This window comes from Micromys minutus, assembly GCF_963924665.1.
Source record: "Micromys minutus genome assembly, chromosome: 1".
Lineage (NCBI taxonomy): Eukaryota > Metazoa > Chordata > Mammalia > Rodentia > Muridae > Micromys > Micromys minutus.
Window position 1 is genome coordinate 230,369,491 of NC_137969.1, and position 22,345 is coordinate 230,391,835.

General features: G+C 47.7%; 1 protein-coding gene across 1 annotated transcript in view; it reads left to right on the forward strand.

Annotated features, from left to right (window-relative positions):
• The first annotated feature begins 9,406 nt into the window (after nt 1-9,406).
• Nucleotides 9,407-22,345, forward strand: part of ESRRB (estrogen related receptor beta) — a 91,464-nt gene continuing 78,525 nt past the window's right edge. Inside the window, exon 1 of the mRNA XM_080908311.1 lies at nt 9,407-9,692. Coding sequence (XP_080764437.1) covers nt 9,643-9,692 — 50 coding nt within the window. The 5' untranslated portion in view covers nt 9,407-9,642. The remainder of the gene's footprint in view (nt 9,693-22,345) is intronic.

Below are 22,345 nucleotides of genomic sequence, written 5' to 3' on the forward strand. Positions count from 1 at the left end.
TCCTTTGGGCCATGGAGAATTAAACTATACCCTTTGGCTTCCATCCATAACTGGTTAGTCCCATCACATTCCTTCTCAAATTTTCTCCCTCCCTGCTGATAGCAAACTTTTATTTTAATTTGAAAGAACTCTTCAGTAAGAGCTGGGTGTGCTCTGTTAAACCCGTGTGCCATGGGGCTAGGTCTGGTCCACAGTGGTCTCCCAACAGGCTCTTTCTAAAGCCCTGACATAAATCTGTTGGCTGTATGGAACATCAATTTCCCCTGTTATCCACTGTGATTAGATTCCCAAACTAGCTTCCAAAGCCACTGGTATTGACACTGTTGAAGGTAGCTGAGTAGAACAAAGAATAATTTGGGGGCAGATTTGACTTGGTTTTTAACTCCAGTTCTTCTAGCCCTGAGAAATGTACCTACAGACTTTCAGTTTTCTCCTCGGATAGTAAGATGAGGATAGTGGTACCCACCCCAGCTGCACGGTGTCTTGCTTACCTTGTAGTAAGAATAAACCACAGGACAGTGTCTAGTAGCCAGTGCTGAGTGAACACTCAGAAATGCTGGCTTGCGCACCTTCCAGCTCATTAAGCCAAAAACCACAGCATAATTAGTATACTCCTTCTGTGACTTGAAAATGGATAACAATGAAAATGAATATTTAATGATGAACTGTGGTGAGTTTGAATGAGAATGACCCCCATAGGTTCATCTATTTGAAAGTTTAGTAACCAGCTAGTGGAACTGTTTGGAAAGGATTAGGAGGTGTGGCCTTGTTGAGTAGTTGTGGCCTCGTTGAAGGTGTGTCACTAGGGGTGGGCTTTGAAGTTTCAAAAGCCCAGACCAGATACAGTACCCCCACCCCTTTCTCTGCCTACTGCCTATGGATCAGAATGTAAAGCTTTTTGAACTCCATGACTGTTTGCTTCTTGCCATAATGACCATAATTCTCTGAAACTGTCGGCAAACTTCCAATTAAATACTTTCTTTTATAAGAGCTGCCTTGATCATGGGGTCTCTTTGAAATAATAACTAAGCCACAGGCCCAAATAGAAATCCCACCATAAGATTAAATAACAATGAACTGTCTTAAATCATGCATTTGAGAGGTAGAAGTAGAAGGACCAGGGGTTCAAGGCCATCCTTGGCTATCTAAGGGGTTTAAGGCCAGTTTAGGTTACATAAGACCAACAGCGTGGCTGGGTAATGAAAGAAGGGAGGGATGGAGAGAGGGAGGGAGGTAGATGGGGGGAGGGAAAGAGGGTGTTGGGAAGAGGGAGGGAGGAAGAAAATAAAAAGTCTTCATTGTGATACTTGACAAATGGTAGAATTATTCAGTTAGGAAAAATGGCTAGAGGGGTGGATCATGACAGTTCTGTGAGCAGCTCTGGACCCTTTTAGTGCCTTGGCGATGACCATTATTTATCTATGTGAAGAAGTTCTTAGAACTCACTGTGATATCTCCTGATGGAATCTCTTGGAGGTGGAGGCAGGATGATTAGGGGTTTAAGGCAAGAGCCAGGAAATGGCTCACCTGCTAGAGGCATTTGCCACCATGTCTGGAAGCACTAGTGCCAGTGCCTGGAACCCATATGACAGAAGGAAAGAACCAACTCCCAAAAGCTATTCTCAGATGTCTGTGTGTACAACACAGCATGTGTGTGGACCTGCACCTACAGCAAAAGACTTTCTTGGAAGGAGTTTTTTTTTTTGTTTTTTTTTTTTTTGTTTTTGTTTTTGTTTTTTTTTTTTTTTAATCAGTAGCTTTGATTTGCTGAACAAGATGAAATTTATTAAAAAGCAACCCAACTTTTAGCCAGTTTTGTTTTTGTTTTTGTATCAATATAAACTTGGGTCCTATTCATGCTTGCCGACATGGTCGTCTGATCCTATCACCTGCCCACGATTCACCACCAGCTACGGTAGACTCTACTGGTTGCCCACCCACCTCTACTTCTTTCTTTCACAGCATTGAATGCCTCGGTTTTAAACATTCAAGAAAAGCAAGCCTTTCCCTCTATGAGTAAACACATTGTTTAAGGTAGTCGTGATAGGCTAGTTCTGCACTGACTGTGGTTGATTGGAGGGTGAGCATATGACTGAATTCTGGCCACTTAAGGAGTGAGTATACTTGTATGGTAGCATATGCTTGTAATCCAGGCACTGAAAACATGGTGGCAGGTGAATAGTTCCAAGCCAGCAGGGGCTACATAGCAAGACCCTGTCTCAGAAGGATAAGGGCTTGAACGCGTACCGCACTGGTAGAGTGCTTGCCTGGTGCACAAGACTCTGAGTTCCATCCCCTGAAAAGAAAGCGCAAAGGTGCTTCTTCTGGGGTTAGAAATGGAAAACTCCTGGGAAGAAATTCTGTCTGAACCCAATACAAGTCAAACTAAGCAAAGTAAGGAGGAGCAGCATCTGCCTCAATACAGACATGCATGCGTTCAGCCCTTCCTTAGATTCTACACAGAGGGCAAGTAAGCGATTCAAGACCACGAGGACTACCCTTCAACGCCCCTCCCTACCCCAAAAGGCCCATTGAGTAACAGGAGCTTTGAGTAAGAAGTCACAGACCCATGCAGTTTTGTTTTGTCTTAACCCCAGTACTTCACACTTGTAATCCCAGAGCTCAGGAGCAGGAGGATTGCTCCAAGCTTGAAGACCAATCTGGAACACGTAGCAATGTCCTGGCCAGCCAGAACTATGTGGTAAGACCTTGTCTAAAACAAACCAAAAAAAAAAAATAAAATAAAATAAAAAAAATAATAAACTAGAGCAAGCGAAGAGAAGAGAGACCCTATTCCAAAGCCACAGAGGGAAGCAGAAAGAACAGAATTTGGGGGATTCTGAAACAGCTGCAGGTGAGAGAAAACAGGGACCAGTCAGTGAGCCTGAGACCCGCACATCTGTGCTTCAGTAGGCCAGATGAGCCCGCCCTTCCTTGTCCCATGTTTGTCCCTTTCTCTCTGGGGTTCACATGCCCTCCACAATGCTGCTGACACCACCTTTCTCCAAGTCCCTTCATTGCCAGACTTGCAGTTGTCTTTCAGAGCAAGTCCCTGGGGTTGAGTATAAACCTCTCCCGCGCCTTCAGTCAGCAGGTGTAAAGAGGAATTACTGCCCTCCCTGCTCTGCTGGGCCTGGCTGAATTACCCCAAAGCCATGTTTATCATTCCATTGAACCTGGTGCCCATGTTTAATGTGCTATCTACGCTGACCCCAGGTGTCTCTCTGCTCCGCTGCTCTTCCTTGCAGCCGTCCTACTGTCTGTGGCTCGGAGGGTCATCCCTGACAAGTGTATTACCGGTGTTTATCCATATTAACTCTCGGATCGGTGACTGCCTTTTACCCATCTTCCCAAACTCTCTTTGGTTCTCCTGCAGCCTCGCTTTCTGCCCTGTTTCCCCCTAAGTCGGGAATCTATTGTGGTCTCGGGTGTCCAGGGGCTCATGAAAAATAGAGATGCTATGGATGGCTCTGCCGACAAAGCTTGGGCCTTCATCTGGAGTTGCTACTGACCCAATCATAATTGCATCATTCGGAGCAGTGGGGGAGCTCACCAAGGGGATTGGTTTAATTACATCACACATCTGGAGAGGCAGTGGTGGGCCTGCGTTTGCGTCTATCAGCGCTCTGTTGAAAGCTATCTTCTTCATCATGTCTTGCATAGGTGTAGCATGTTACACTTCACAAAACCTTTCCCTCTCCCCCCATAAAGCCTGGAAGCCATCACCCCATCTCACTCTCTGTAAAACATTCTGAGAGAGCTGAGGCAAAGTTCATTTTGTTTAACTGCATCATTAGGAAATCAAAACATGTCACATGACCCCTAGTTGGTCATGGGCATCTAGTTGGTTTATCTTGTTGATTTGTTTTGACTCAAAATTCATGATCCCCTTGCCTCAGTTTCCCCCTGGCTGGAATCTTGAGCACGTGCTGCCGTGCCTAGCTCAGATGTCTCCAGTTTTGACTTTACTTTCTTCTTTCTATGTAGCCCTGGCCTGCAATTCACCATCTCAGTTTTGAATTCTGGTGTCAGTGCTGAGACAGGATCAACTGACATGATTTTTTTTTTTTTTTTGTTCTTACTTGAAAATAACATTTCAGTGTTAGGGTTTAATTTCCTCCAAAGCTTCATATATTTTATGTTTTCTTTAAAATAGTTATACTTGAGACTAGAAATATAAATGGGAAAAGTGTGTGTGTGTGTGTGTATGTGTGTTTGTGTGTGTGTATGTGTGTGTGTGTATGTGTGTGTGTGTGTGTGTATGTGTGTTTGTGTGTGTGTATGTGTGTGTGTGTGTGTTTGTGTGTGTGTATGTGTGTTTGTGTGTGTGTATGTGTGTGTGTGTGTGTGTGTGTGTGTGTGTGTGTGTGTGTGTGTGTGTGGTGGCTCAGTGAGTAAAGGTACCTGCCACCAAGCCTGATAACTTGTGTTTGATTCCTGTGCCCCACTTGGTAAAAGGCAAACACTACTCTTAGGGCTTGTCCCTAACCTCTTTTCTTCTGCACAGGACCTACAGGAAGAACCAATCTGTGTGTTAATCAGGGAGCTTTAATGTACTATTCAGCTGTGCTGGGGAACATGAGTTGTTTGGGGTGTATGATGAGGGAGCAGGTCTCACTCACGCGTGTGTGCGAACTTGTGCAAACACACACACACACACACACACACACAGTTTTAAAAAATGAAATGTAAATGCAGTCCAGTTTTCCATTGTGGCCAGAGGATGTTGACAGAGGGACATTTGTAGTTAAACTGTCATTGGTTGAGAAGTTTTTCATTGGTTGAGATGAATTGCTTATACTATCATTTCTAGTCAAGAATGTTTTGTGCTCAAATTGATGCCAGAGTCACAAGAAATTGGATGATAAATTAATATGTGACACAGACAAAAATAAGGTCAAGTTTCTTTGTTATGAGGGAAAAAAACCCAGAATGCACTGTAATGGAAAATACTTAATTAGATCATTCACCCAGTCAATAGTTCGTTTGTTCAATGCCGCTTAGCTACCAGGTACTGTCAAGGCACGGTTTTCCTTCTCGTTCTTCCTCCTTTCCCTCAGTCCTCTGGCTCCTCTCTGTGTCCTGCCAACAGTTCTTTTCCTCCCCCAGAACATTGTCAACAGCACTATTACAGCCACGATGCCCTCTGATTGTCCTGGTGATAGGGAGGGAGGAAGGAAAACGCTTGTTTCTCAATTTTCTGCTCCTTCATTCTCCCTACTGGCTTCTGTTGTCTTCTGCACAGGACCTACTGGAAGAGCCAATCTCTGTGTTAATCAGGGAGCTTTAGGACACCATTCTGCTGTGCGGGGAAGCTCGAGATCTTTGAGGTGTGTAAGGGGGGCAGGTAACAGAGTTTTGAAATATCTGGATAGTCCTCCAAGACTCTTGGTGTGGGTTTTAGATAAGAGAGTTAATCAAGAACCCTAGCACTTACCAACTCAAGATCCCCCCTTCATAGTTTTTGGTGTTCTGGTGACAGTGCTAATAGAACACAAGATTTCTAGCCCCAATAACGGCCCATTAGAGCTTCAGGAAAAGCCATCATGTTTCTGTAGCATTTATCTGTCAGCAAGAGACCATTACAGAGCACAAACTCACATTGTATTAGTGTTATCAGTTCCTTATGATCCTTGGCACAAGTGCCAGCCAATGGGCTGGCAGTCTGCTGGCCCCCACGGGATGATATAACTCCATACCCAGATTCAAGCATATGAGAAAGCAGCAGGTTTGCAGAGGTGTATGTCTGGGGACATTCCTCCAACCTGGAGCCCATGACACACGGTCCTCAGAGATGCTCAGGCTAAGATCACTGTCTTGCCCAAGCCTGCTTTAGTCACTGTGGACTGTCAATGGATGTCCTCCCAGGATCTGCCTTTCCCAGTCCTCACCGTGGGCTGGAGCAGAATCAGGTTTGGCTTATGATCCAGACAACTCCATGGAGTCAGCCTCTTCTTCCTCTACTGGTGGTAAGAAGCATATCTACATGTTGGGTGTTTCCCCTCAGCCTTGGTCTCGCCTGCACCCTTGACTTCAGGAGATGTAGGAATGGGTGAGGGATGGCAGACCCAAACTGCAAGCCCTAACATCCACTGGACTCAGTGGCCAGAGGGTAGATTTCCTAAAACTGCCTGATAGGTCTTATTCAATGATGGTGCTATTAAGCCCTCTGGGGGTTAGGGTGCGGGGCATTGAGTTTTTGTGGCTTGAGAGGTACAAACAACTTACTCTAGCACTTGGTCCTCAAGCATATGAGAGGAGGAAGTTATGTAACTTGCCAGACATTTCTTAACTACCGCCTTATTTGTGGAAAATATAAGACTTATGGGAAGGTTGTACCAATGAATGGAGGATAAAGTCGAGACTGGGCTCTGAGGGAACAAAGGTATGCTTTGCACTACACCAGAGACAAGGGTGCAGACATTATGGTGACACTAAGGCACAGAGACCAGCTGTGACGGGGCCAGCAGAGTATGGGTCTGTGCATTTGACTGGATTCATGGTCTACTTGGAGCTTTCTGTTCAAAGGAAAGCATGAGATTGTGGGGCGTAGTAGGCAGTGTCGAATGGCCACGGGTGTAAACAGTGTATTAGAGCAAGAGAGCAGGTCTTGAATGTGGCCCTCACCAACTAGCAATTCCTTTAGCCCTCCCAGGAGTTCGTCATGATCTAAGAGGTGGACACAGATGCCCAGAGCCTAGTGTATCTATGTGCAGAATATACCAGAAGCTCAAATGCCCAGACCCCAGTGTATCTATGTGCAGAACACACCTAGAGGCTCATACTACTGACCTCACAACTTCTGAAAGAACTTGCACTCAGGGAAGGAGGAGGCAGGGGAAGGAGACAGATCCATCTGCAAACATTAAGAAGTGATTTTAAGCAGAAATCCAGACCCCAGCCAGCCAGCATGCTTTGCCAGTGTTTGCTGTGTGACCTGGAGGAGGACATTTTAGTGCACAGGGAAGTGCGCGGATCTCTCCATCCATCAAATCTGAAGAGAGTTCTAATGCAGGTGCTTCTCAGCTCAAGATGGAGTTACATCCCATCAACCTATCATGAATCCAAACAGCCATAGGTTGGAAAGGCGTGGAACATACCCATCCTAGTGAACCTCATAGCTAATGTTTTGGGGCTGAGTGGGAGCTGTAGCTGTCACTGCCTGGCACATCGAGGCAGTATCATACACATCTGTATGCTGGGAAAAGGATCCCCCTCCCCTTAAAGGATCTTGCTGTTTAAGATCCCCCTCCCCTTTGTCCATGAGCTGCTCTTCAAAAGGTATTGCAGGACACAGGATGCTGGAAGTCTCCAGTGAACAACAACAACAACACACACACACACACACACACACACACACACCACACCACACCACACCACACCACACACATACCACACACACACACACATCACACACCACACCACACACCACACACTCACCACAAACACACATCACACACACCATACACACACCACATACACATATCACACAACACACACACACATCACATACCACACACACATCACACACCACACCACACACCACACACACACCACAATCACTTCGCTCATGAAACTTCCAATCTATGGAGGAGGGGGACTTCTCACATCAACAAAGTCCTGATTGCTAACTGTTAAGCAACTTGAAACAATGTGACTGGCAGAAGGTTTGAGTGCTGTCTGGGAGGGAGAGAAGGATCTTCTATATGGCAGCTAGAGTGACTGGACTGTGGAGGGGTCCAGAGACACCTACAGCATCCTGCCATGGATCCATGTCCACATGGGCCAAAGAGCAGGCTTCATTCCTCACTGGGACAGAAGTCATTAACTTTCAGAGCACTGTCAAGCCCTGTGTGAGCTTGGGGACAGAAAGAATTCAGAGAAGCCGGTCAATGAGGCCTTCGAAAGAGATGGGAGTCAGTAGAAACCACTGCATTGCTTTGTCTCTAATAAAACACCCATTGGATTTTGTTTATTTGCTTGTTCTATTTTGTTTTAACGATGCAGGCCTGCTGGGGGTCTGTTGCTAGAGCAAACATTCCTGCCCATCTCTTAATATAATGCCTCAGGACCACCCCACACTCTCTTCCACTTCAGCACATGGGAACAGTATCAGCCGCCCTCCCCAGCCTTGACTAGGGCATTTATCCAAGTCAGACATCGCCCTTGAAGCCAGTGCCTACTCCCTCCACGGTTTTTAACCCCTCCCGGGGTTTCTAGCGCCTGCCCTGCCAGCTTTCTTCCCCAAACACACGGCTTTGCCTACAGGTACAGTCAGCTTAGACATTATTTTGGTGATAAAATTATGTCAACCCCCCCCCCCAACACTGCTCATTGTCTTTTGTAGCGAATAAGGTAATACTCTCTCCTGAGGGCTTTTCCTCCCCCCTTTTAAATAATTCTGTATCCACACCAGCACACATAATCAAATTGATTATAATCCCTGTGGCAGGCACATCCCCAAGGTGAAAAGCCCCACAAGAAGAGTTGAGATTTGACTTATGGCTCATTTTGGTACAGTGGCAGCCCATAATATTCTGGTTCACAGAGGGAGAAGCAGACAGGGATGCAGGTGTGTTGGAAGCTGGGAATTCAGGTGTGCATTTCAAAGTGTCAACCAGTGCCTCAGAGAAGCTGTGACAGGTAAGTTGGAGGTTTCAAAGTACAATTGTGTTTTCCCAAGCAAAGGAGGATTTATGCCTGGAGCCTGGGCCCCCAGTGTACTGTTGAGATTTGACAATGGGCAAAGCGTGACTCTTGTAGGCTAGAGGCATTTTATGGTCACAAGCCACATGCCAGAGGTTTAGAGCAGACTGGCCCAGGTGATAGGAGCAGGGACGGGAATCTCTCCTCTGGCTGGTGGCACCCCTCACCTGCTGGCCTGACCCTTTGCACACTAAACGTGAGGTTAGAGCCAGCGAATTTCTAAGGTACTGGCTGTTTCTCCATAGTGGTGATGGTGCGGAATGTGACTCGTTTTTAATTTGGAGAACAAACCCATACCGAGAGATTCAGAACGGGCTTGCCAAGCCTGTCGGTTCATAGAGCTGTACCGGTGGGGGGGGGGGCGGCAGTGCGTATGTTAGTACCCTCCCTACCAACAGTCCCACCAAGCAGTTTGACTTTCCTCTCTGCTTTTCAGCTGCAGAAGCAAGACCGCAAGCTTTAGGACTCTAAAATCCAGCCTTCCTACTCCACAGGAGGTGGGGACCTTGCTTGCCCGCGGGAGTGTCCTATTCCATTGAAGTCTCTTGGGCTGGCCCCCCTTCCCCCACCCCAGCTCGATTCTGTCACTTTAAGTCCAGCCCCTGAGAGATAGCCAATAGGAGCCAAATCATACATCAGTCTCTCAGCCTTAAAGCTACAGTAGGGTTAGTGGGCTCCAAGTGTCGGGCGCCCCAGCCTTCTCCACGGCTTCGCGTCCCCTCTGCCCGTTCGCTGAGCGCGCGGATGAGTGGGAGCGCGGAGCTGCGCGCGGCTCTCTGCCTCCGGCTCCCCCGCCGCGGCCGCGTCCTCCCACTCCGCCTTCTCGGGCTCACCGTGCCCGGCCGGGACTCGCACCTCGCCTGTGCCCTTCACTCGTCTTCCGCGTGATTTCCCCGCCGCCTTTCTCCTCCAACTGGGAATGCTAAAACGGGACTGATGGACGTGTCCGAACTCTGCATCCCGGACCCCCTCGGCTACCACAACCAGTAGGTGCCTTAGTTTCCCGTCCGCCTGTCCGTCTGTCTGTCTGTCCTTCTGCCCATCCAAGTGTCTCTCTCCTGGATGTCGCAGTTCCTCTTCTATACATTCCTGAAGTGGCAAGGACCTAGGAGGGGCACTCCGGACGTAGAAGGGGGCAAACCTCATACTTGCCAGGGTTTCTTAAACCCTCCTCTTAACTTTTCCCGCATCCTCTTTCATGAGCCCTTACTTTTAGACAACAGTGACGCTTTCTCGTTCACTCTGAATTTGCTCCACTGTGACAAATATCTCCATTTCCGTGACGGGCAGGCGGAAGCCCAGAACAGGTGCGGGAACCTGACCGCAAGGGTGTTCTGTCCCGGTCCTAGGAATCCTCCCCACCGGCGCTTTGATTTCCATGCTGGGTACCCAAAATGATTTCAGCCACAGGCAGAAAAAAAAAAAAAAAAAAAAAGAAAAGAAAAAAGAAAAAGAAAAATCAGGTGTGCTGATTCAGGTCCGGTGAGGGGAACTGCAGGCGACCAACGTCGTGCGAGCTCGGGGGTCCCAGCGGGACGCACTCGGTGTGCGGTCCCCAGGAACCCCTGGGGCGCGGCAGGGCCCCGGGTCGCTGCGCTCTGCACGTCCTGCTTGGGGACCGGTGTCCCGCCAGGAGCTGGGTGTTGCGCTCCGTGCTGCGGAGGTGAAGTCGACTGGTTGGACGTTCGGGGCAGCGTGTCGGGTGCTGTTTCCTTGCCGCGGGCTGAGCAGCGCCAGAACGTAGTGAGCGACAAGGGTGTCTGAGGCTGAGGCTGCGGCGACCGGACACGACTCTCCGTAGCTTCGGGGGTCTTGGGACAGTTTTCTCGGCGTATTGGGTGGGAAGGGGAGAACTGACCCAGAGTCTCGACTGTCGCCGTCCAACACGGGCCACCCGCGCTCTCCAAGGTGTCTGTGCCACCTGCTCAAGCACCTGCCGGGGTCTCCCTTCTGGCGCTCCGAATCCCATCCCACTTCCGTTTGTACCGGTGGTGCCGTCCTAGAAATGGTCTTCCTCGGGCTTAATAATTAAGATTAAAAAGAATCTAATGAAACTCTTAGCTTCTCACCGGCAGCTTTCCTAAGTAACTTTGTGTTTTTCTTTCCTCTACCCCAACGCCCCCTTTTCTTTTCCTTTTCTTTTTTCCCTGAAAGAAACTTACAGAATCAGGTTTTCTTCCCTACTACGGTCTTTCCCTTTCCACATCTTTTATCCTTTCCTCGAACCATCCCGCCAAAGAACTTGGGAGACACCTCTGAGATAAAGACTGTGGACCACCTCTGGTTAGGTGAAGTTTCGAACCCTCCACACCGCCTTGGAGACTACTTCCACTTGCCGGGACCAGCGTGAGGAGGCTGTCTGCCTTCCACTCTTACCCCCGAAACAGTGACACTTTCCCTTGTAGTTTCCGGATTTTCTCCCTGGCTAGGAGTCCTTTTAGATACCTGCAGAATTTAAACAGAGGTTCAGAAGGAGGTGTTGAGGGAGAGGAAATCGGTCCATAATTATAATGGATTCTGATTTCCACCAGCTTGAAAAGTGGCTTTTCAATTCTCTTTCAAGGTTATGCTGCTCCTGGGGCTGCAGGGTTAGAGTAGGGGGTCTTTGCTTTCAGGCTCCTCCCCAAGGGAGTAGGAGAGCCTCGGGAAGCCCTGGGGAAGAATATGGTTGGGGGTGTGGACCGTAATGTTTGTTGGACATTGCCTCATAAAATTACCAAGTACGTCAAATATTGGATATTTAAATTATTTAGGCTCCCTTTCTCCGGAGGTGACTTTTTCCCTTGAGCCTGAAATATCTCTGTGTTTGTCCCTAGCTCAAGTCTTCATCGATCAATATGAAAATGTGTATGCATTGCTAGTGTCGTCCAGACCCCCAGAAGGCCTGATTTCAGTTTGGAGAGATTTGTGGATTAAAAGAGAGCCTCTCCAGGAGGCAACAAACAGGGTGATGGAGCCAAGGTCTTAGAGGTCTGGGGAAGGTCTAAAGTGAAAATCATTTATAAAGTAAGCCTGACAGTGGTGTAGATTCGCTCCCCTTTCTGGCTCCTTCCTTCTTTCCTTTTTTTTTTTTTTTTCTTCTTCAAAATAATAATAACACTAACAATAGCTTCTCCATCCATGAGTCAAAAGTATGTCGGGTTTTGTTCTGTTTTTAAACCCAGGACCTTCCGAGCTGCAGGTCCCAGCCATAACCAGCAGTTCATTTGCGGGTGTTTGCTGAGGCTATGGTCTGTTTGCATTTGCAGTGGTACAGAGGTACCCGGGCATAAACAGGAGCTCGCTGAGGACAGAGGCCAGGATGTGCAGGAGGCAGGTAGCTCTGGAGCCGCTTCTAGCAAAGTAACAAAATGGGGGTGGGGTAGAGGGGAGTGGGGGGGCGCTGCACAGTCTGGTCTGTTGGAGGGACGGTGACGGACATGCGTTTATGACAGGCTGGTGTTTCTCAGGGAACCTGTGGTGGGGTGCTGTGAAGGGGAGTCATGGGCTGTGTATATACATTTTATTTTTATCCCCAAGTGGATTCATTGACATTCCCAGACTTTAGAAAGCCCAAGGGCACAGGAGTGTGAGTTGGGGGTGGGGGTGCAGCTCTCTTGTCCAGTCCTAACACGGAGAGCATTTGTCACATTTTCTGTGTCTCCCGCACTGCCCCAGGTGAGAAATGAGCATGCACACACACACACACACACACACACACACACACACACACACGTGTGCATCTTCTTTTCTACCCTACTGCCCTCCATTATCATTTTCCCACAGTCCGTCCTAGAGGTGACTCCCTCACCCTTTCTAATCAGCATTTCATGTACACGTATGACCTGCCACAGGCAGGCTGAACGTCCTCTCATGCGACTTGCCTGTGTATGAATGACTCCATGAGGCACTGGATGGAGTCCGAGGCTCAGAACCCAATGAGTGTGTCCTGGGGGGGTGGGTGTGGGTATGTGTGGGGGGGTGGAATTGCCACCTTCTGAGGAGGAGGACCACCTTGCTGTTGTTAAGGAAACAAAGAACAAACTGTCCCAAAGGTAAAATATGTGGGTTCACACGTAGGAAAAATGCCACATGGTAATTCAAAATCAGTGACCTGGAGAAAAACAAAGGGGGGAATTAATTTTTAATGGTACATTCAAAAATAAATCAGAGCGAAGGCATTAGTTGTGGTTTTCCAGGGGAGGGGCTCTGGAAAAGAAACCTTTCTGTGTCTGCCACTCCTCTGGAGGTGTCCATAGGTGACAGAGGATGGTGGTATAGCCAGCCGGAGTTATTCAACCCCAAGGCAATAAATAGAAAAAACATTAGGTCAGTGTCACAGGGCCCTGGTCAGTACTGAGGCCCTTCCGGGTCGGTGACAGCACTAATATCCTTGGAAATTTCCTCTTGGGGTGGATTATTTTATTATCATCTTAAAAACAATCTTCTCTTCTGCCAATAATTACAGTGTGTGTGTGTGTGTGTGTGTGTGTATGTGTGTGTGTGTGTGTGTAAAAAAGATCTTTTATAAAAGCATGCACAAGAGAAACATCTTGATCCCCCAAACAGGAACCTTTTCATTCTATTGATTTGGATTAATCAATAAATATCCCATTTAGTTGAGAAAAGGGACAGAGGAGACTTTCGGGACAGCAGTATGTGTGTGTGTGGGGGAGTGGGATCTGTGACAGTGACTTGCTGTCACACCCAGCCTCCTCAGAGTGCCCTGTCCTCAACAGAGCTCTTACAACTCCGTGCTTTGGGCTTCATATTCCTGTAACTGGACGTTTTGTCAGACGGCTTTTGAGGAGGGCCTAAAGTCATTGAAAAGTTTCTCTTCTTCCTTGGTCTTCTGCAAGATGTCATGCGTCTCTGGAGCAGAGGTCTCTGTCATTTCCATGCTGTGGTAGTAGCTGATAGGGTAGCTGGGGAAGGCTCAGAAACAGGCAGGCCGCAGAGGGACAGCCTCTGGCCAGCAGCACACAGCCCAGAGGCAGGATGCTAATTGACCTAGCTCCCTAGAATTTAGCTATAAGAACTGGTTGTCTCCCGATGATTAAGCCACAGTTCAAATTTTAAAGGAAAGAATGGTAGCTCTTTAAGCTATAACCTACCTTTTCAAATAAAGCCAGGCCCATACATTGAACAGCCTGACTCTGATGTCCTCCCTCATCTGCTAGCTTTCCAGAGGTCTGCCCATCTCTCTCAGCAGGAGACCCTCAAAATGCTCCTCCCATATACATAGAAGCTCTGCCCAGGATTAACCAGCTTTGCTGACAGGCTTTGGGAATGTCTATCTTGGATTCCGATGACTCTTCACTCAGTTTCACTCAGTGTTATTGCAATGTTCCAGCTTGGCTGGACTGTTCAGCTTCTAGCATCTGTCCTTCACTGTAATTCCCCAAGAGTACCTGGGGCAGAAGTGGACTGTGAGTACCGGGTCTGCAGATTGCTCTCTGGAAGCCACAGGGTAGGGTTGAGGAGGATGGGCTGCAGCCAAACTAGTCAGTCAGCTTGGAAGCATCCTGAACATTCGGCTGTGTGCCCTTGAAACTCCTGCTGCTTCGAGCTCTGAAGGGAAGGGGGAAAAGTGTGTGTGTGTGTGTGTGTGTGTGTGTGTGAGAGAGAGAAAGAGAGAGAGAGAGACATCTGTGACCCCTGACCAAACCTTCTTTAAGCCTGCTGAGTTTTCTGTCTCTGACCAACACACTCATATCCCTGTAGAATGCTTGCAGAAAAGATCATTAGAGGTAGGGTCCACAGGCTTCAGCTGGCCCTAGTCTCTCCTGGTGGAACCAGAGGGGCCTGGGGCTGGGCTACATCTGGTTGCCCCATTGCCCAATGTGGTCTGGTCCCTGTGCAGGGAGGCTGTGGTGCTTATAATTGCAAATGTAATTAGCAGACCAGCCATGGGGGACTAGGATACTCAACTTCTCTGCACATCTCAGTGACCCCTGTGATAGCTAGCCGGGCAGATTAACCCTCGAAGGACCAGCCTGCCCCTTGCCACCAGTGGGGCCCACCGATCTTTCGCTGACCACAGCAGAACTGTGCTGAGACCAGACCCCTTTCTCTGGAAAAGCTCTCTAGGCAATGAGTAGGAGAGGTTGGTACTTGGAGATTGTTCTTCCCTTGGACACTGGGTTAGGGACCCTCAATTCTTCTCTGCTGGGGCATTTCTTTCCCCCATTTTCCTACACTGGGATGGTGTGATGGGAGTCTTTGGCTGCTTGCTGGTTGGTCCTGTGATCCTGGGAGTCACAGTACTGGAGAAAGCAAAGCACTGGAAAGAGCTCATGATGACTTCTGCTCGAAGCACTGGGGGCTCAGGGGCAGTGGCTTGTATTCACCCATCTCATCAGTCTGAACCACAATCAGCTTGCAGGAAGTGATTGCTTCCCCTGAGCGTGAGCTCGTGAGTGTGTGCTCCGCAAGGCAGCCCAGCTTCTGGCTGTTCTGCTCAGAGATTTGTAGAGAGCTGGTCATCGGGTTCATCTTCCAAAACTAAACACCAAACATCATACAAGTGCAGACACATGTGGCAACCTAGTCTCCCCCCCCCAAACCCCCCCAAGAGCACCTCTCTATTTTTGCCTTCCTGCCTTCTTTGGTCAGGATTAATATCAGAGAGGACCTTAAGGAGATTTTAATTTACAAGTACTGGGGTAAAGAAGTGTCAAGCCCTTTTGTGATTCCACCATGAGCTACAGTCAGCCCCAGGAAGCTATGCTCTGGAGAGCAGTGTGTGCCGCTGTGTACAAGCATGCACCATGGGCATTGCCCACCGCCCCCTTTAAAAGGGGTGAGAGTGTACAAAAAAAATTTAAAAAACCAACACTGCCTGCCTGTCCCTTGCCTGAGCTGAGATCAGGTCTGGCGACATTCCAGTAAACACTCTCACCTTGAAGTTGATCCAGAGTATGGAAGGAACCACAGAGGGACCCGCTGGCTGGTGTTCCTGTGGCAGAGGGATCTAGCTTTGCTCAGAGGAGAGAGTGAGGGCAGACCTGCCTCTCTAACAGATCCCAGGAACGCTGGAGTGCTTGGCCCTTCTGCGGGCTTCCGTGTCCTCTGCTCTGCCCAGACAGCTTACGTCACCAAAACCTGGAGTTTAAAGAGTCAGATGGCTTCTTAAAAAACAAAACAAAACCAAAAACAAAACAAAAAAACCCAAAAATAACTGTAGTTCGCCTGTCCTTTCTATATGGCATCTGATGGGGGAGATGTCAGCTGAACATCTTAAAATTAGAATTATCTCAGTGAAAATTAAAATTACAAAAATCTAAAGTTTGCTAAAGGTGAATTTATGTCTGTGAGAGCATATAACCACACTTTATTTTGCTGTTTTAAAACCCGTATAGAATTTTATCTTAAAAAAATAAAATAAAATGTTCCTTTTTCGTTCCCTAAGACCCTCCAAGTTGTCTATTCCACACTGTCTGTATTCAGCTTTGTTCAGAGAGGAGTCTTTTCTATCCTCGGCTGACATTCAGCATTACGGGGATGGAGCCATTTCTGGGAATGGGTTTCTAGAATATGTTATTTTATTCTTCAATATCATCTTATTCCAGGGTCAAAGAGGAATTGCAGAAACACTGACAGGCTTTTGTTTTTGTCAACTGGCTTTAAACAAAATCAATTTTTTTGTTTAACGGTCTAGTGTGGTCCTCTCTGGACAATCACAGAGACAGGAAGCTGGCAGCCAATGACCGGCCTTTTACTAAAACTTGGCCTTTAAAACTGAGTGAAGGTGACACACCGAAATCACACCGGGCACTACCATCCCAGAGTGTCAGATCTGAAATATAAAGTATTCTTCACTCATGGCTCTTTAATTTTCAGTTGCCTAGTTAACTGGAGTTTATGTATTAGTTTTTAAAATTATCAATTCTTTTGCTAATTCACTTTGGGTTACTGGTTTGAGATTTTTTTTTTTTTACCAACTGTGTAGATACCTGAAGCTGGGCACGCCAGTACATGCCTGCAATCCCAACACTTGTGATGACAGAAAAATCAGAGGTTCAAAGTCATCCTCAACTGCATATAGAGTTGGAGGCTAGCCTGGGCTATAGTAGATCCACATTAAACAAGAAAGAATATGATCTATGTTAATAGAAGAAAGAATGAGGGAGGGGAAGAAAGACCTGGAAAGGTGGTTTTGAACATCACCAGCTTTCCCTGTGCTCTTGGGTCTGGAAGGATGGAGAACAAGGGCCTACAGTCCTAAGAACACATTCTGGGGAGAGGTGGGGTGAAGGGATGCCCTAGGTGACAACTCATCCTCATTTTCTGTCTTCACTCAACAACCCTCGCCATTTCCCTCCCAACCTGGTACAGCCCGTCCTATTCCGCTATCCAGCGTTTCACCTGCCCTGGGGTGGAGCCGGTAAAGTCTGATACGGAGTATCATCGGCCGTTCCATTTTTGATTCATCCATCAATCTCTTTATTTACCGACGCCCACCTGCTCATCTGCTTTGGCAAAACCAGCAAGAACAGTGAAGAAAGATCCAGTATTCAGATTTCATTCAAGCTGGCTGTGTCTGTTACCTGGGAAACCAGTGGTGAAAGTATGAATGGAGGTAACAGGAGAAGGAAAAACTCTTTAGAGTCAGTTTTCAAATCTTCCTCAGTCTCACCGCCCGGTCCTGGGTGCCCTCATTTGGGATCCTGGTGAAGCAGAGTAAGCTAGCTTGGTATGTCCTCTCCTTTCTGCTTTTCCGATCCATCTGCAGAGAACTTCATTAGTAATAAACCAGACCTTCAGCATGCATGAAACAATATTTAGCCGCCTCCCTTCAGGCCGACTCTTTGTCAGCCATCTCCTGGGTCTGTTGATGCCGCTGTCTACCTAAACAGTCAAGCTAACAAGCACTGTCAGAAAAGAACACTGCTTTTCACAGAAATAATAGCAAGAAGGTGGTGGTTGTGATGATTATAAGAATGGTAATAGCAGCTTTCACCTTTTCCTTCCCCCCAGAGTGCCAAGTAAATCCACATGATCTGTGTTCCCACGGTGTCTGGATAAGGGTGGCCACATTTTGCTCAGAGCATAAATACATTTGTGAGAGCATAAAATACACAAAGGCCTCAGAGTTGCATATTTGAATTCATCCAGGAGCAAAACCAGCCCAGTGTCTGGCTATGAGCAGGCAGGTGGCAGAGAAGCTGGTTGGGGTTAAGCACCTGTGCCCAACTGCAGAGAAACGAAGAAGAGAGATGTCTGTCTTTAAGGATGCCGGTTCGGCGGCCCCTCTACATCAGCAGCCTTTGTGCGGCTCCACCTGTCCTCTTGCCGTCGGGTGGTTCTTCTGGCTACATTCTCAGATGTTTCCAAGTTGGGGGCTTTTGAAGGACAAGGGGGCGGTTCTTTGACATGGAGCATCTACAAGAGTGGCATGAAGTGAGCAAAGTCACCTCCCTAGTCCCGGTCAGTTGCCTTACTAGCCATTCCATTTCTGCCAGGCTCTTGTCCCAGCTCGCAGGGTGTGGACCTCTCCAAGAGCCTCTACGTCACTCCTGTGTGCAACAGTGCCACAGTTGTGTTCTCCTTCATTTGCTTTTGTCTGTGCTTGTGCGTGCACTTTGGAACATAAGGCACCGCACTGTCTCCTCTAATATGTCAGGGACCCCGATATCTGCATTCTTTTCAACAACTTAGTATCACTATTACTCAGCTGCTTATCCACGCCCCTCTCAAAGAAAATAAAACCGAGGCTTTGGATTGTGAGTTGATTAAAAAGCGAGTTAGCAAACAAACCAGTCCCCTCTGGAAATGCCAGCAAGGGTAGCTGCACAGTTCAGGTTCAAATCTGATTTTCATTCGGTCAGTGAGAAATTGTATAGCTGCAGTTCCCTTGTTGGATTCAGAGATTTGGTTTGTTTGCTTCATTTTTTTTTTTTTTTTTTTTTTTTTGATAACGAATAATGACAATTAGTTTTTGTTGAATTTAAGAATGATTGGGAGAAATGATTTTTTTAATTTTTAAATGTTTATTATTTTCTTCCAAAGAACATTTGGAATCAGTGTGTCATTGTCACTGCGAGTTCATGGATGGCCTGAGCATGCCTGCCTGCCTTTGTAGCTGTTCACTAGAGAGAGCTGTCACGTTAGCTTCAGCAGGTGCAAGGCCAACTTACTATTGGCTGTTGGGGTGTCCCTTCTGTGTACCCCATTCTGTACTGATGCCAGAGGCAACTGGTTGAAATAAAGACATTTTCCTATATGACCAGTGCACAACCGAACAGCCACAGCCGTGGCGCTGCCTGTTTATTGATGACACAGGAACTTTCCAGTTTCTTTCCTCATCTCCCCAAGAAGTAACTAACTGGAAATGCACATGCCTTTGGAAGAGCCATGGGAACAAGACCTGTGGACTTTTGTAAGGCTGCGTGTGTTTGTTTTTATTTGTTTGCTTTGAGACAGAGTCTTCCTAGTTAGCCTGCTATGTAGTCGCAGGAAGCCCACCCGCTCTGCCTTCTGAGAGCTAAACTAAAGGCACGTACCACCACACCCAGATTCAGAGATTTTTCGCAGAAACGGTATCCTCTCTTGCTTTCCACACATAAGATCTGCCTCTCTTTAAGTTGCTGTGGTGATCAGAACAAGTCATTTCGAAGTGCCAGGCACTTAGCAGGCATGGGGTAGGGGTGCCACGAATGTTTCCTGTTCGTGGAAGTAGGGTGCTTGAACTGGACTTAGCTTAATGTGATCACCGTGGCTTGGATTCTGCGTGTGTAACATAGGGATTAGAGAAGGGATTAGTGGGGAGGGGGTGATGAATAGAAAATGTTCCTCTGAATGAGTGCGGATGTTCTAACCCTAACCCTAACCCTCCTGAGTAGAGTTGCTCGATGAAACAGAGAATACCATACAGTTAAATGTAACTTGGACTTGGATAATTTGGTCTAAGTTAGATAAACAATGATGTTTTCAGTGTAAATCTCATGCAATATTTGCTAAATCTTACATTTGTCTGATTAAGTAATGCGCTAGTATATTCTTATCATTATTGTTAAGGTTGTTGCTTTTGGGGAGATACCAAAGAATAGTTATATGTTTAGGGTTTGGGGAATGAGCAGAGGGTGTTGGGGGGTTCTTTTCTTTTCTTTTTTTCTCTTTTGTTTTTACAATTGTCCTTTTCTTTCCAACTTATTTATTTGTTTAATTTATTTTCGGTGTTTTTTTGACAGAGGCTCACGTAGCCCAGGTTGGTCTGGAACTCCCTAGATAGCCAGTGATGACCTTGAACTCCTCATCCCCCTGCCTCTATCTCCCAAGTGCTAAGATTATAGGCATGCTGTACTATGCCCCCCCCCAAATTATTTCTAATGACATTTGTATTCGTTGATTTTGTGTTTCTGTATGCATGCGTATGTACGGTCATGTGTGTGCCATGTGAGGGTCAGAAGACAACATGTGAGAGTCGGCTCTCTCCCTCTGCCATGTGTGTCTCCAGGGATCTGGTCCGTGGGTTTGGCAAGAGGCGCCTTACCCACTGAATGATCATCTTTCTGGTCCCTCAAAGTATTAAGTGACTGTCTACTGTATCTTGCCCATCTTAACTGGTTAGATTGCTCATGGCCTGGGGGGGGTGAGTGGGTAGAAGTGAGTTCGGCTCTCCCAATGTGCCAGTGGAATCAGGATTGTGAACCTCAGTCATCCGGGACATAGAGCACCCACAGCTGTTGAGGTTTGCTTTAGAGAGAAGCAGAGGGAAAACTTTTCTGCGGACCGGTATTTGCTTGGTGTTCCGCCCTCCACCCCACCCTCAGACGTGTTGGATAACTGCTACAAGAACCCGACATTCAAACAATGAAAAGGGACCCTTGCTCTACCTAAATGGCCAAGAACGATACTATCTTGCCGAGGAGAACTCTGTGGAAAGTCTGCTCTCATCAGTGTCATATTGGAAGCAGAGGGGACCAGGGATCAAATCTGAACAGGGCCATCTGCGAGGGGGTGCAGATAAACTAGGACCTGCTAGTAGCAGAATAGCAGCGAACCCAAGTCGCTCGCCTCCCAGAGCTATTAAGTACCATTGTTTTACCTAAGGTCTCGCTGTCCTCGCTGCCTGGATACCGGGAATAAAAGGGCTCTAGAGCCCCCTACAGGCCCTCTCCGACTCTGCAGCTCATGGGCACCGGCGGAAAGGAGAGGCGCATGGCCACCTCAGAAGCCAGGATCACAGCTCAGCCCTAGTTTCTAGTTCTCCTGAGCTGCGGGGCAGGTTCTGTAGCGTTGCAGCTGCTTCCAGCTGTGGAGTGCCTTCCTCCTACGCGCGCGCGCGCGCGCGCACACACACACACACACACACACGCACACGCAGGACGGGACACACTCACTGCGTCTGCGGCTTGCCTGACCTTCAGACAGCCTGGCAAGTGTTCCAGCCCCACTTATTCTGAGGAATGCCCTCTGGCTGCTGAATACGCAGAAGCATCGCAGCCAGGTGCAGAGCCTGGTATTCAGATCCATGGATGATCTTAATAATAATAGTAACAATCACAACAACTGACCTTGGTTGGGTGCTCACTATGTGACGCATGCTCCTAAAAGATATTTTACACATTCACTCATTGCTTTTCTCACACCAGCCCTGGGAATCTCATCCCGCAGCTAGATAAACGCAGGCATGGGAATAGGAGGTCGCTGTTTGAACCCTTACCTGATGTCCTCTCTCTGACATCATAAGGGCATTTTGGAAAGAATCCTCTCTTGTGGCCTGTGTTCCTCCCTTCATCATCTCCGCCTTCACTCTTTCTCCATCAGCTCCCAAGCTGGAGTCTGTGTGGTTGCTGGAGCCTTGAATCCGCCTGGAGCCTGCCTCAGTGCACAACTCCAGGGCAGCAAACCTGCCTTCGGTTTGCTTCCCCTTGCTCTGCCCAGTAACCCGGGGGTTCTCAGCAGGACTCTGAGGATATCTTCAGTTCTTTTCCCTCTCATTGCTGTTAACACCCACCGACACCTGAAAACGTATCCAAATGGACACTTGAGATCTGTTCTTCCCCGGAAGGCCTTCTCCTATCCCTGAGAACTTCTATGGATCCTGTGAAACCCCACCTAAGTGGCCCCCTTTCCATGAAGCCCTCTTTTACACCCCCTCAAAGGCTGGCTCTCTCTCCTTCATGCTGCCCAGGGGCCCTTGGCCTCAATCCTAACAGAGCAAGTGCTTGCTACTTCCCGTTTGAGAACGGCAGAGAGGTTAGAAGGGAAGAAAGGGGAACCTTGGTGACACAAAGGGAGACAGAGCCCTGTAGATAGTGGTGACCAGGACTGTCTGTGTCTTCACACCTGCTCAGTCTGAACAAGGAGCCGCCTAGCACTAGGGAGGGAGCTGGGAGGAGGCACTCTTCTGGGAAGCAGCTAACACTGTGGTTGGGAAGACACCTAGCTCTAGGTGCCAAGGCCCCAGAAGACTCCACTGTTAAATTTTCAGTCTGTTTTAAAAGCTAATAGTGAAACACAATTCACTATTAAGAATGAAATAATATGTGTATTTCAACACATCATAGCAAAACCAAAGATCATAATACAGAAAGCTCAGCATTTCCCGAGACTGTGGGACACTTTGAAGCAGGTAGCCACCTCTGAGCTTGTCAAGGAGCATATTGTACGGTTCAGTGGCAATTCGTGGCCCATTCTGTCAGCCCCTGAGTTT